Below are 12,519 nucleotides of genomic sequence, written 5' to 3'. Positions count from 1 at the left end.
GTATCTTCAGGAGTACTTTGTAACCCATGATAAGCTTTAAATCTGTGATTTAAACTAAGTGGGGAGTAAAGTATAATCCAACCTTTCATGTTTAATAACTTTTTGTTAAATCTAGTTAGTGACCCTGCGACTGTTCCTCCATGTTTTATATTTTTAAAAAGTTAGGGGGGGTGTGGGGTGGGGTGGGTGGGGGGGGAGTGGGGTGGATGGGTGGGGTGGGGGGGGGTGGGGTGGGGGGGGGGGGGGTGGGGGGGGAGTGGGGTGGGGGGGAGGGGGAGGGGTGGGGGAGCACACATCCACAGCTGTGCTGCTGTTCACAAATCTCTGGCAGTGGGTTGTGTTTCTGTTGAAGGCCCCTTCACCCTCACTCGGCGCACTCTCCGTCCTCAACCACCTGAGGTACAAGGCCAGAGAGATCAGAGCATGAGAACAGAGGATGGGATTTTATTTCTTGTTTCATCAATGAATATAAAATTACCAAACTAAAAAGCTTCATTAGCTATAGCTTATCTATCTGGCTGGCTGGCTAAATATTTCATCACCATATAGAATTCGCTATTTATAGCTCTGTCAACAGTGAAAATTGTTATATAAACAATCTGTGGCGGTTGGTTTCAAAATTTCTACATGTCATTTTGAAGTTAGATTACAAACTTATGTTTGTCTTACTCGGGGATTAGGTACGAGACTGCAATGAATGGTCCAAAGAGGGAGGTGTAGTTTCTATATTGGGAATGTAATGAGACAAAGAACTCTGTGTTCAAAATTGTGGAGACAATGGGTTTTAATTCCACACCACATGGGATAGGAGAAATCGGAATCTGCATTGGCTTGTAGATAAGAGTGGAGCAGCTAACAGTCAGTTCAGTTCCATAGTACCGCCTTAAGCCCACCAGGCACTTGAGATTTGGTAGGCTTCGAGCCAGTGGAGGTGTTTGTAAAACCTGCCAGTTTTCCAGCTTAATCTTTCACCTTAATATTTTGTGTTTTTAATGTGTTCATTATTTCCTCTATTCTTTGTTGTCAGTTTTTGTCCCTAATGCTGCTCGCTTTGTTAGTGAGAGATATGGAACAGTCCCAAAACCTGGGCACCCTGGAAAGCAAGGGATTTCCCCAGCGACAAAGGAATAAAACGTTGACTTTAGAGATTGTCTAATCCTAGCCTCTCCGATAATGTAATTAAATCTGCCCTCCTGTCTTTAAATTCACAACGAGATTGTGTGAAAGGAGAATTTGGCACTCAGAAGGCTTCAAAGATAAATGGGGATCTCAAGGTACCTAATTAGAATTCCCTGACATTAAACTAATTAGTGATGGTATATTCAGGAAGCTTAATTTCTATATTAAATATGTAATTGTTTTCCATGTATGTTAAATGTCACTGTCGAGCTGTTTGCAGATGAATTAATTAATTCCAAAGCATTACCAGATTTATTGAAACCAAAAGTGAAATCCGATATGAATGTTATCATGAATTCTACATCCCTCTCTCCTATTTAACTCCAGTCCCCTTTTATTCTCTTTCCTCTCCCGCTCCACAGCTTCTCTCGCTGCTGTTTGAAGACTTGTTCAAAAAGTTCAATTCAGAGTTGAAGAAGATTGCGGACCAGATCATCCCCAAGCAGCGGGCAGCCCAGTTCGATGTCGTGAAACACATGCGACAAGACCAGATCACTAATGGCATGGTTAATGCCATCTCAACAGTAAGCATTTCTGTCCTAGGTGTTGAAATCTAAAGTTCCTTTTAAGTTTCATTTTGTTTCTCAGCCTTGTTTGGAAGGAGCTGAGGAAGGAGCAGTGCTCCGAAAGCTAGTGTTTGAAGCAAACATGTTGGACTTTAACCTGGTGTTGTAAGACTTCTTACTGTGCTCACCCCAGTCCAATGCCGAAATCTCCACATCTTGTTTGGAAGGGATTGATTGTTTTGCTCTCAGAGGTGGCATTGCAAGCTACGGGCTATCCACCACCGCCTAAAGGCAACTAAGATAGGTAATAAATGCCAACCTTGCCAGCGAACGCACATCCAAAATCTTGGAAAAACTAAATATTGCAGATGTTGGAATTCTGAGCTGGAAACAAAATGCTGGAACAAGTTAGGCAGCATCTGTGGAACAAGAAATGGAGTTAACATCGACCAAGCAGAGCAACAGGATCTTCGCCCTGGAAGCAGAGATAAAAAAGTTGGTGGTGACAGGTTCTATGGTGATATTCCAGAATACTGTACAGGACATTATTTCACCATCCCGGCAGTAGCTGACGAGTTTGTGCGTGTGAATGGCCTGAACAAAAGGCAAACAAGGCAGCAGTGAGGAAGACACCGGTACAGAGAGAAAAAGTGGACAATTTTTGCGTGGGTTGGCACTGCCTCACTATGGGCAGGAGCACAAGCTCAAAGGAAGGAAGGGTGAGGGCAGGAGAGGGTGAGGAGGAGGCAGAAAGGCCAGCAACGAGATTGGGCATAGGAGGGGGAAAGCTAGCAGCAGGAAGAATGAAAGAGCGGGATGCCACGGCACATCTCCCAGTGGGGAGGGAGCATCAGGCAGGGGGAGTTTTGGGGGACGGAAAGGGGGATTGAGGGGGGAATCTGGACCATGGGGGTAACACCATGATCAGGAAAGGAATGGTCTTAGATTGGCTTCAGCAGGTTAAGTTCGGGTTGATGGAACAAAGTGGCACCTCAAGCAGCCTCTTTTGAGGGTCCCTAAACAAAGGGGAACCCCGGAGTGTAGGGCTCACCCATGTGGCGTGTACACAGTTGGCAGCCATGTTTGGTGCCCCCTGGATAAAGGGAAACTACGGAGCGCAGAGGCCCAGCCTAATGGAGAGAACGGTGAAAGCGGCCATTTTTGATGGCCCTCTTTTTATAAAAGGGGAAACCCTGGAGTTGAGATGCATCCATCAGGTAAGTATGGTTGATCCCGCAGGAAGTGGGGGGGACAGAAACCCCCCACCATTATAGTCACCTGGAACTTTAACAGCCTAGTGAAAAGATCCAGAGTCTGTTGGGATGGTTGGAAACACCTTCCTCCTAAAGTCCGGTATCTGCAAGTACCAGAAGCTGCTCTCCTGCGCCACTCCAAGCTTCTCATTCAACTCCTCTAACTCCTCCGCAAACTGCCCTCCCAGAAACCGATCCTTCAGCTCCCTGATCCCCTCTTTCCCCCCATCCCCGAAATCTCGCATCCATCCTACCCGGCTCAAATCCATAAAGTGTTACATCTCCAATGTTTACATGGGATGGGGCTGGGGAGTGGGGGTGACGGAGGATTGGGCCAAGGTATCACGGAGAGAATGGTCCCATCGGAATACTGAAAGGGAAGGGGAAAATGTGTTTGGTGTTGACAGCACACTGGAAAAATGACTTTCCTGCCCACTTCCCATATCCCCAATGGGAATCCTACCATGATTCTGGTTAAGAACAGACATGCAGGAAATGTGACGAACACAGTAGAGGAGCCCTGTTAGCCAGGTTGAGGAGGGAATCCTTGATTTCTGAGAAACACAAAACTGAATATTGCTTGGGTCTTGCTGCATGCAGGTACCAACTGATTCATTATAGAATCAAAAAAATCCCTACAGTGAAGGAGGCCATTCAGCCCATCAAATACTGACCCTCTGGAAGAGCACCCTAACTCGGCACGCCATCCCCTGCTCCATCCCAATAACCCCACCTAACTTGTACATGTTTGGGCACTAAGGGGTAATTTAGCACAACCAATCCACCTAACCTGCACACCTTTGGACTGTGGGAGGAAACCAGAGCACCCGGAAGAAACTCTCACAGATATGGGGAGAACATGCAGACTCCACATAGTCACCCAAGGCCGGAATCGAACCTGGGACCCTGGCGCTGCGAGGGGCGAATTAGCTACTGTAGAACGTGATCTCTTGGTGTACGATTACATTGCCTTTTTATATTTTGTTAGAATTTGCTTGCTTGCGTTCTCTTGGAATATTGCCCCTATAAGACGTTATTCTCAAAATATTATCACTCTTTTGTCTATTGCAGGGAAATTGGTCTCTCAAAAGATTCAAAATGGACCGTCAAGGGGTGACTCAGGTGTTGTCTCGTTTGTCTTATATTGCTGCTCTGGGAATGATGACCAGGATCTCCTCTCAGTTTGAAAAGACCAGGAAAGTAAGTGGTCCGAGATCACTTCAGCCATCACAATGGGGGATGCTGTGCCCATCAGACACTCCTGAAGGAGAGGTAAATATTTTAACTTTGAGGCTCTGTGTTTTTTAAAAATATAAATTTATAGTTTTTCCAATTAAGGGGGAAGTTTAGTGTGGCCAATCCACCTACCCTGCACCTCTTTCTGGGTTGGGGGGTGAGACCCACGCAGACAAGGGGAGAACATGCAAACTCCACACGGACAGTGACCCGGGATCAAACCCAGGTTCTCAGCGCCTTGAGACAGCAGTGCTAACCACTGCGCCCCCGTGGCGCGCCATGCTGTCTGTTATTTAGAAAAGTCCCATGCCCACTGGTATTGTTAATGCAACATTAGCAATGACACTTGAAAGGTAAATAGATTACAGAGTTAATGAGAAAGAGTGAGTGAATGGGGATGGTTGGACGGCTCTTTTAAAGAGCCAGCACAAGTCTATTGGACCAAATGCCTCCTCCTGTGCAGTAAGATTCTATGATTACTTTTATCCCGCACATGTATTCATGGCGATATGAGCCAGAAGAAGTAATTAAATTAATATTCTGTATGCAAAGTGACCTTCCTAAAGTATGACTGCACCTCACATTCTTAATCTCCTTCTGCATTATGACTCCTTCTGCATTATGACCAATCAGTTTGTGTAAGGTAGGATTTGCTCATTGCCTTGAATTGGATTTTGTGAAACCCATTATCAAAGTAGACATTTGACTGTAAAAAGAATACGAGGGATAGTTGTGTGATTTCACACCTGCTTGGACTGCACATCAGGTCCTCGCCATGATTCTTGACGTAGAATGTACATCACAAATAGGTAATTCAACCTAACATTCAGTCCACACAAACCTCCTCGCACCCTACTTCTCACAGAACATAGGAGGAGCAGGCGATGACCATTCGGTCCCTCAAACCAGCTCCGCCATTCAATACGATCATGGCTGATCTTGAACCTTAACTCCACTTTCCTGCCCACTCCCCCTATCCCCTGATTCCCTGAGAAACCATAAGTCTACAGATCTCCGCCTTGAATATATTCAACAATGGAGCATCCGTAACTCTGAGATAGAGAATTACATACATTTGCAATCCTTTGAGTTCTAAATGATTGGTCCTTTAACTTGAGACTGTTTTCCCCAATGTTCTAGATTCCCCAGTCAAGAAAACAGACTCCCATTGTCTACCCTGTCAAGCCCCTTGTATGTTTCAATGAGATCACCTCTTATTTTTCAAAACTCCATAGAGTAAAGGCTAAATTTACTCAGCTCCTCTTCATAGGACAAACCTCTCATCCCAGGTACCAGCCTAGTGGTACTGCCTCCAATGCAAGTATATTCTTCATTAGATAAGGAAACCAAAACTGCACCGAGTACTTCAGGAGTACTCTCACCAAAGCCCTGTACAATTGTAATAAGACTTCCTTATTCTTGTACTGCCCTTGCAACATAGAACATACAGTGCAGAAGGAGGCCATTCGGCCCATCGAGTCTGCACCGACCCACTTAAGCCCTCACTTCCACCCTATCCCCGTAACCCAATAACCCCGCCCATCCTTTTTGGTCACTAAGGGCAATTCACCATGGCCAATCCACCTAACCTGCACGTCTTTGGACTGTGGGAGGAAACCGGAGCACCCAGAGGAAACCCATGCAGATACCGGAAGAACGTGCAGACTCCGCACATACAGTGACCCAGCGGGGAATCGAACCTGGGTCCCTGGCGCTGTGAAGCCACAGTGCTATCCACTTGTGCTATCATGCTGCCCAACTTGCCATTTGCCTTTACTTGCTGAGCCTACATGCTAACTTAATATTCCTTGTACATGTATGCCCCAATCCCTCTGAATCCAAGGTGTGAAATTGGTAAATATTGGCTTAAAATAAATCAAATTTTCTATTTTTGCTTCCAAAATTAATAATCTCATACTTCCCCACATTATACTCCATCTGCCAACTTGTTCACGATTTTAACCTGTCTATATCTCTTTGTAGCGCCTTTGTGTCTTCCTCACAGCTTACATTCCCAACCAGCATTGTATCATCAAGAAGCATAGATATGTTACTCTTGAACTCTTTGTCACCTTATCATTGTATCCTTCCAATTTTTTTCTCCCTCATATACTAATCTAATTTCCATCCTAATGGTTGCAAAATTGAGATCAGCCGCCTGAATTCTGAGGTTTGCTCCCTGAGTTGGAACTCCACAACCAGTCCAAATTTTCTATGTGATCTTTTTGTGGAAACCTGGAATGGTGCAGCACAGAAGGAGACCATGTCTGTGACAGTGTTTTACTCGAGCATCTACTAAACTTTAAGAATGGAAAACTAAATGTAACCATCCAGGCTGTTTAACAGATAGCTGGAACTTTCCTGAACCTTCCTACAGCTCGAGGGGTCTTTTCCCTGGATCATGTATGGCTTTCTTTTAGAAATAAGTGATCAGTTATGTTTTATATTTTAAAGTCATTGTTGGTTTTATTTTGTTCTTGTTACAGGCTTGCGGTTTGGTAAAGAATTTGGCGTTGATGACCCATATCACAACAGATATGGAGGATGGACCCATAATCAAACTTGCCTTCAATCTGGGTGTTGAAGATGTAAATCTGCTTTGTGGGGAAGAGCTTTCATATCCAAATGTGTTCATTGTATTTCTAAACGGTAGGCAACTCTTATTTGGTCCTACGCTTGAGCATTTTTACAATCGCTATTAACTTAGTGAGAATGTATTAAAGAGGCTAAATTGTTGGTTGCTCCATTGAACACCTAACAGTATCCCAGTACCTATGACAAAGTCTGTTCTGAACATCACCTTTATTGTACCGTCTTGAATTTAAACTCATTGAATATAACTCTTCTCAATTTCTGTCAGGGTCCAAACTGAGTTTCAAACATCTCTGCTACGTTCTTCAGAGGATGCAGGGTGACTTACAAACTCAGCCAGAGGGCTGGGTGATACACTGAAAGTGGGTTCCCTGTACCTCCGCATAAATTTCAGAGACCAGCCCATCTTCATTTGGCCGGTTAGCCTCTGTTCAATTTTTAAGGGGACAGCTCTTTAATTGATATTAGACAGGGCTTCTGTCCATCTCTTGGAGGAAGTTCTGCCTCCTGTAGCAACCAGACGGTCAGAACCAGCAGCACTGTGCCACACCAGATTGATGGCCACTGCCGGTATTGCAGGAGACCCAGGAGGAAGAGGAATGATGGATGTCCCCAAATCTAGGTAAGTCCACAATCATGCTGGGGGAGGGAGGGGAGGAGTGGTGGAATCCAGGGAGGTCAAGAGTGGTCAGGGAAGGGCTTGAATTGTCCAGGGGAGGAGGCACTTCCCACTTTTGCTGACCGGCCAGGAGACCTGAACCTGCTGGGCTATACATTAGACATAGGCCTCTCCTGATGTCCGTTATATCAAAGTGCCCACTTAAGGGGCTCAACTGGGCTAGGGGCAGGCAGTCCAGCTTACACTCTATACCCCACCCCTTCGGACTGCCGTAGAATTGTGATGGGGGTAGATGGGTCCACCCTGATGGCATGTCGCCCTAATTAATGGATCCACTTGCTTGTTTTCCTGCCTGCGGGTGGCCTGTGGTTTCAGTCTCCTGTGCTGAAGTCCCTTCCTGGTCAGGGAGTATTGCGATGTGGTTCCCTGGTCCATGCAACTGCTTTTGTATGTCACTTCCATCTCTCTACTGATCTGCCCATGTGATAAACTCTAGGCAGCCTTAAGGACTGTTATCTCTGCCTCTATGTTTTTTTCAGGATGCAATAATGAACATTGAAGCCAATCAAAAGTGTATCTTTAAGATTTCAGCCTATGCCCGGATGATAGATGCCGCATTTGAAAGCACCATGCGTGCATCTCCATCTTTGCAGCAATATTGTAACTAACCTAAAAGTGGAAGACTATTCCAACAACTGCAGCCATTGTTGTGGCCTTGGAATACATTAAAGGCTGTTCGGCCCATCCAACTTTGTTGATGTACATCCTAATCTTGTTAGCCCACCTTATTCCCATATACCGTTCTGCCTTTTCCCCTTAAGACCCTCTCAAATCTATTTCTCAATGTCAACATAATTTCTGCTTCGTTCTTTAACTCCAGTCATGAATTCTGCAACCTCGTACCCCATGGTATAAATGAAACTGTACCTCCTCTCTACAGTCCTTGAATTTAACCTTGTCCCTTAGTTGAGCAGTCTGTAATTAATGCCATAAAACCTAGTTTTCCAGTAGCTTTATGAATGTCTTTTCCACCTGAGGTGCTGCATTTAATATTTTCCGGACATGAACATGAACCCCAAACCCCTCAGCCCACCCACATTCCCAATTCATAGTGTAATTATTACTTCTAATTTTTTTTTACCTGAATGTATAATTTCACACTTACTGACAGTGAATTCCGCTTCATCCATCCTCCAATAGCGTGCTTTTATAGTTGAGCCTTTAGCGCAATACAACACGCCAAGGGGCATCACATGAGCATTATGAAGCAAAATTTGATATTGAGCACAAAAGGAGATAAAGGAGAAGATGATCAAAAGCTCCTATGTCTGTGTCATATTCAAATTTCTTCTCTACTCCCTGTGGTGTTGGATCTAAATCATTGATGTCAGGAGCAGAAATGGTCCTGGAACCTTCGGTACCTTCTCAATAGGAGTAGATTTGACACTGCACAAGTTACTGTTGACAGAGAAAAGGGACCCTCTGTTCTGTCAGTTTGGGCTGTTTTTAGAGTTTGCATTTTTATAGTTTGTTGAAGGAAACTAGAGCTTTTTTTTCACATGCATCATAGATTTTCATAGAATTTACAGTGCAGAAGGAGGCCATTCGGCCCCTCCAGTCTGCACCGGCTCCTGGAAAGAGCACCCTACCCAAGCCCATACCGCCACCCTATCCCCATAACCCAGTAACCCCACCTAACACTAAGGGCAATTTGGACCCTGAGGGCAATTTATCCTGTCCAATTCACCTAGCCTGCACACCTTTGGAGTGTGGGAAGAAACCAGAGCACCCGGTGGAAACCCACGCACACACGGGGAGAACGTGCAGAGTCCACACAGACAGTGACCCAAGCCGGGATTCGAACCTGGAACCCTGGAGCTGTGAAGCATTTGTGCTAACCACCATGCTACCGTGCTGCCATGGCAGTAAACAAACACCATTTCCTCTGGTAGAAATGTTTCATTTTCATATATAGTCCTTAAGAAAAAACAGTTCAATCCACATGTCGGCTAAATAGAATTGTAAAGTACTCATAAGCAAGATGCAAATTACTTGGTACTTTCGAGCTCGAGTACCTGCAATAGTTCAAAAGATTGTTCACTTTCACAGAACGGATGCGGTTAAACTGACTTCCAAGTATTTTTTAATGTGCATACAACACCACACTGAGCAATAATACAGACACCAGTCTGAAATATTACTGTTGACACTTGCAGTGAATTTACACAGATGATAAACTTTTATCTAAGCTGTTTAATGCAATGGGCTGTCTATTCTTTTCCAATGCTGCTGCAGCATTTAGACAGCACCTTATCACATTTAAACATTCCAAAGTCCTTCTCACAACAATTTATTTCACTGCTGTCCCGCAATTAATACAAAAGATTTGCATTTGTATAGTGCCTTTCACAAACACTAAACGTTTCAAAGTGTTTTACAGCTACTGAAATATTTATGAAGTGTAATTACTGTTGTAAAGTTGGAAGTAATGGCAGTCAGTTTGTACACCGCAAACTCCCACAAACATCAACGTGTCAGTGACTAGATAAACATAGAAACATAAATAATAGGAACAAGAGGAGGCCATTCGGCCCTTTGAGCCTGTTCGTCATTCATTATGATCATAGCTGATCATCCAACTCAATAGGCTCATCCCGCTCTGCGCCCCCCCCCCCCCTCACCCAATATCCTTTGATCCCCTTTGCCCTAAGTGCTATATCTAACTTTCCTAAAAGCATACAATGTTTTGACCTCAACTACTTCCTGTGATAACGAATTCCACAGGCTCACCACTGGCTGGGTAAAGGAATTTTTCCTCAACTCTGCCCTAAATGGTCTACCCCGTATCCTCAGACTGTGACTCCTGTTTCTGGACACTGCCGCCATCGGGAGCATCCTTCTGGCATCTACCCTGTCTAGTTCTGTTAGAATTTTATAGGTTGCTATGAGATCCCCCTCATTCTTCTGAACTCCAGCAAATACAATCCTAACTGACTCAATCTCTCCACATAGGTCAATCCCGCCATCCCAGGAATTGATCTCGTAAACCTTTGCTGCACTCCCTCTAGAGCAAAAGCATCCTTCCTCAGATAGGGAGACGAAACTGCACACAATATTCCTGGTGTGGCCTCACCAAGGCCCTTTAGAATTGCAGCAAGACATCCCTGCTCCTATACTTGAATCCTCTTGCTTCAAAGCCAACACACCATTTGCTTTCTTTACCGCCTGTTGTACCAGCATGCTTACCTTCAATGGCTTGTGTACAAGGATACCCAGGTTTCGTTGCATGGTCCCCACTCCTAATTTATGGCCATTATGATAGTCTGTCATCTCGTTTTTGCTGTTAAAGTGGAGAACCTCGCATTTATCCAAAGTGTACTGCATCTTCCATTCATTTGTCCACTCACTCAACTTGTCCCAATCACACTGATGGACCGCTGCATCCTCCTCATTGCTCACCTGCCCACCCAACTTGCTGTCATCTTTAAATTTAGAGATATTACATTTTGTTCCATCATCTAAATCATTTTTATATGTGAATAGCTGGGGTTCTAGCACCGATCCCTGTGGTACCCCACTATTCACTGTCCGCCAATTTGAAAATGACGCGTTAATTCCTACTTTTTGTTTCCTGTCTCTCCAGCAGTTTTCTATCCATTTCTTGTACTGTTTCGTGTGATGCTAGCTTCTGATGATGGATAAATATTGGCCAGAGCCAGGGAGAACACCCCTGCTCTTCCTCAAAAATAGTGCCGTAGAATCTTTTGCATCTACCTGAGGGGGCAGTCGGTGCCTTAGTTTAACATCTCATCCAAAAGACTCAACCTCCAACAATGCAGCAGTCCTCTAGCACCTCCAGTCTTGATTTCTGTGCTTGTGTCTGGAGCTGAACTTAAACACAAAACCACAAACAAGAGTGCTGCCAACTGAGCTACAACTGATACAGAAATCAAGGCAATAAGATGACTGACCAGTGAAAATTTCTTTGGTTGTGTACATCACAAAAACTCCCTGTTCCTCACCAAATACTGCCCTTTAAACCAATTCTACAGGATAATATAATTGCCTAAGTAATGAGTTCCTAACTTGCGCCATGTAGGGCAGTGGGAAGAGAGAAGACTGTTCATTAGGAGCTGGAGCACTCCTACTTGATTGAAGCAAGTCAGGATGCCACTTTACTAACATGCTTCTTAGAAGCAGGTTAGAGACAGCATTCCCACAGTCTGACTATTTGGAGTTCTGCAGGTTAATCCATGTGCAAGAACAATGTCTGATTCACCACTTGTGCTATGTTGGTTCTTTAAATGTCATTGAGCTTCCAAATACTTGTACGTCAATTACATAGGTATATAGTTACAAATCCTTGAGGGTGACTAGGCAAGCTGGTAACTTTGACCTATTAGCTCCCACATCTAGAGATGCATGAGGAAGACAAAGTATTTCATTCTCCCCTATCCAGAGCTAATGTTCTCGCCTCGCTTCAGTCTGTTGACCAGCTTGAGTTCTCTACTGACAATCTGGCACTAGTTGCCATCTGAACACTGCATAACCTGATGGGCAGGCGCAATGACAAAGTCGGTGATGTGGCCAACCCAGCTGAGCCATCTTTAACTGATAATGAATAAAATTGGAGGCTGTTTTCCTCCTTCAGCGTTGGCTGTAAAATCCCGCAAATATATGCCTAGAATCCTTCAGACACAACTGGTACCGATGGTAAAAAGTTCCTTGGTAGGTTTTCAGGTTCCGAGTTTCACGACCATATATGTGAGAGAAGAGACCACATTGTACTTTCGAACCTAAGCTTTGTTTTCCTTGAAAGCTTTTTACTGTTTCGAATCTTTTTAGTATGTTGAAAGCTGATGGAGGCATCACCTATTCTTGCAACAAGCTATTTGTTTGTGGCTCCTTAGATATGCCCAGATGGAGGACAGCAGTGTGGCACAGTGGCTAGCCCTGCTGCCTTATGGCGCAGAGGTCCCAGGTTCGGTCCCGGCTCTAGGTCACTGTCCGTGTGGAGTTTGCACATTCTCCCCATGTTTGCGTGGGTTTCAAAGATGCGCAGGCTAGGTGGATTGGCCATGCTAAATTGCCCCTTAATTGGAAAAAATTAATTGAGTACTCTAAAATTTAAAAA

General features: G+C 44.6%; 1 protein-coding gene across 2 annotated transcripts in view; it reads left to right on the top strand.

Moving 5' to 3' along the window:
• The window catches only part of polr3b (polymerase (RNA) III (DNA directed) polypeptide B), a 101,887-nt gene that overhangs the window by 37,325 nt on the left and 52,043 nt on the right, over positions 1-12,519 (top strand). For both annotated transcript variants that reach the window (XM_038780430.1, XM_038780431.1), the window contains exons 13-15: positions 1,542-1,703; positions 4,010-4,210; positions 6,661-6,823. In XM_038780430.1, coding sequence (XP_038636358.1) covers positions 1,542-1,703; positions 4,010-4,210; positions 6,661-6,823 — 526 coding nt within the window. The remainder of the gene's footprint in view (positions 1-1,541; positions 1,704-4,009; positions 4,211-6,660; positions 6,824-12,519) is intronic.

The sequence above is a fragment of the Scyliorhinus canicula genome, chromosome 20 (genome assembly GCF_902713615.1).
Source record: "Scyliorhinus canicula chromosome 20, sScyCan1.1, whole genome shotgun sequence".
NCBI classification, from domain to species: Eukaryota; Metazoa; Chordata; class Chondrichthyes; order Carcharhiniformes; family Scyliorhinidae; genus Scyliorhinus; species Scyliorhinus canicula.
Note: the sequence above shows the minus strand (reverse complement) of the source record. Positions and strands in the feature narration are given on the sequence as shown.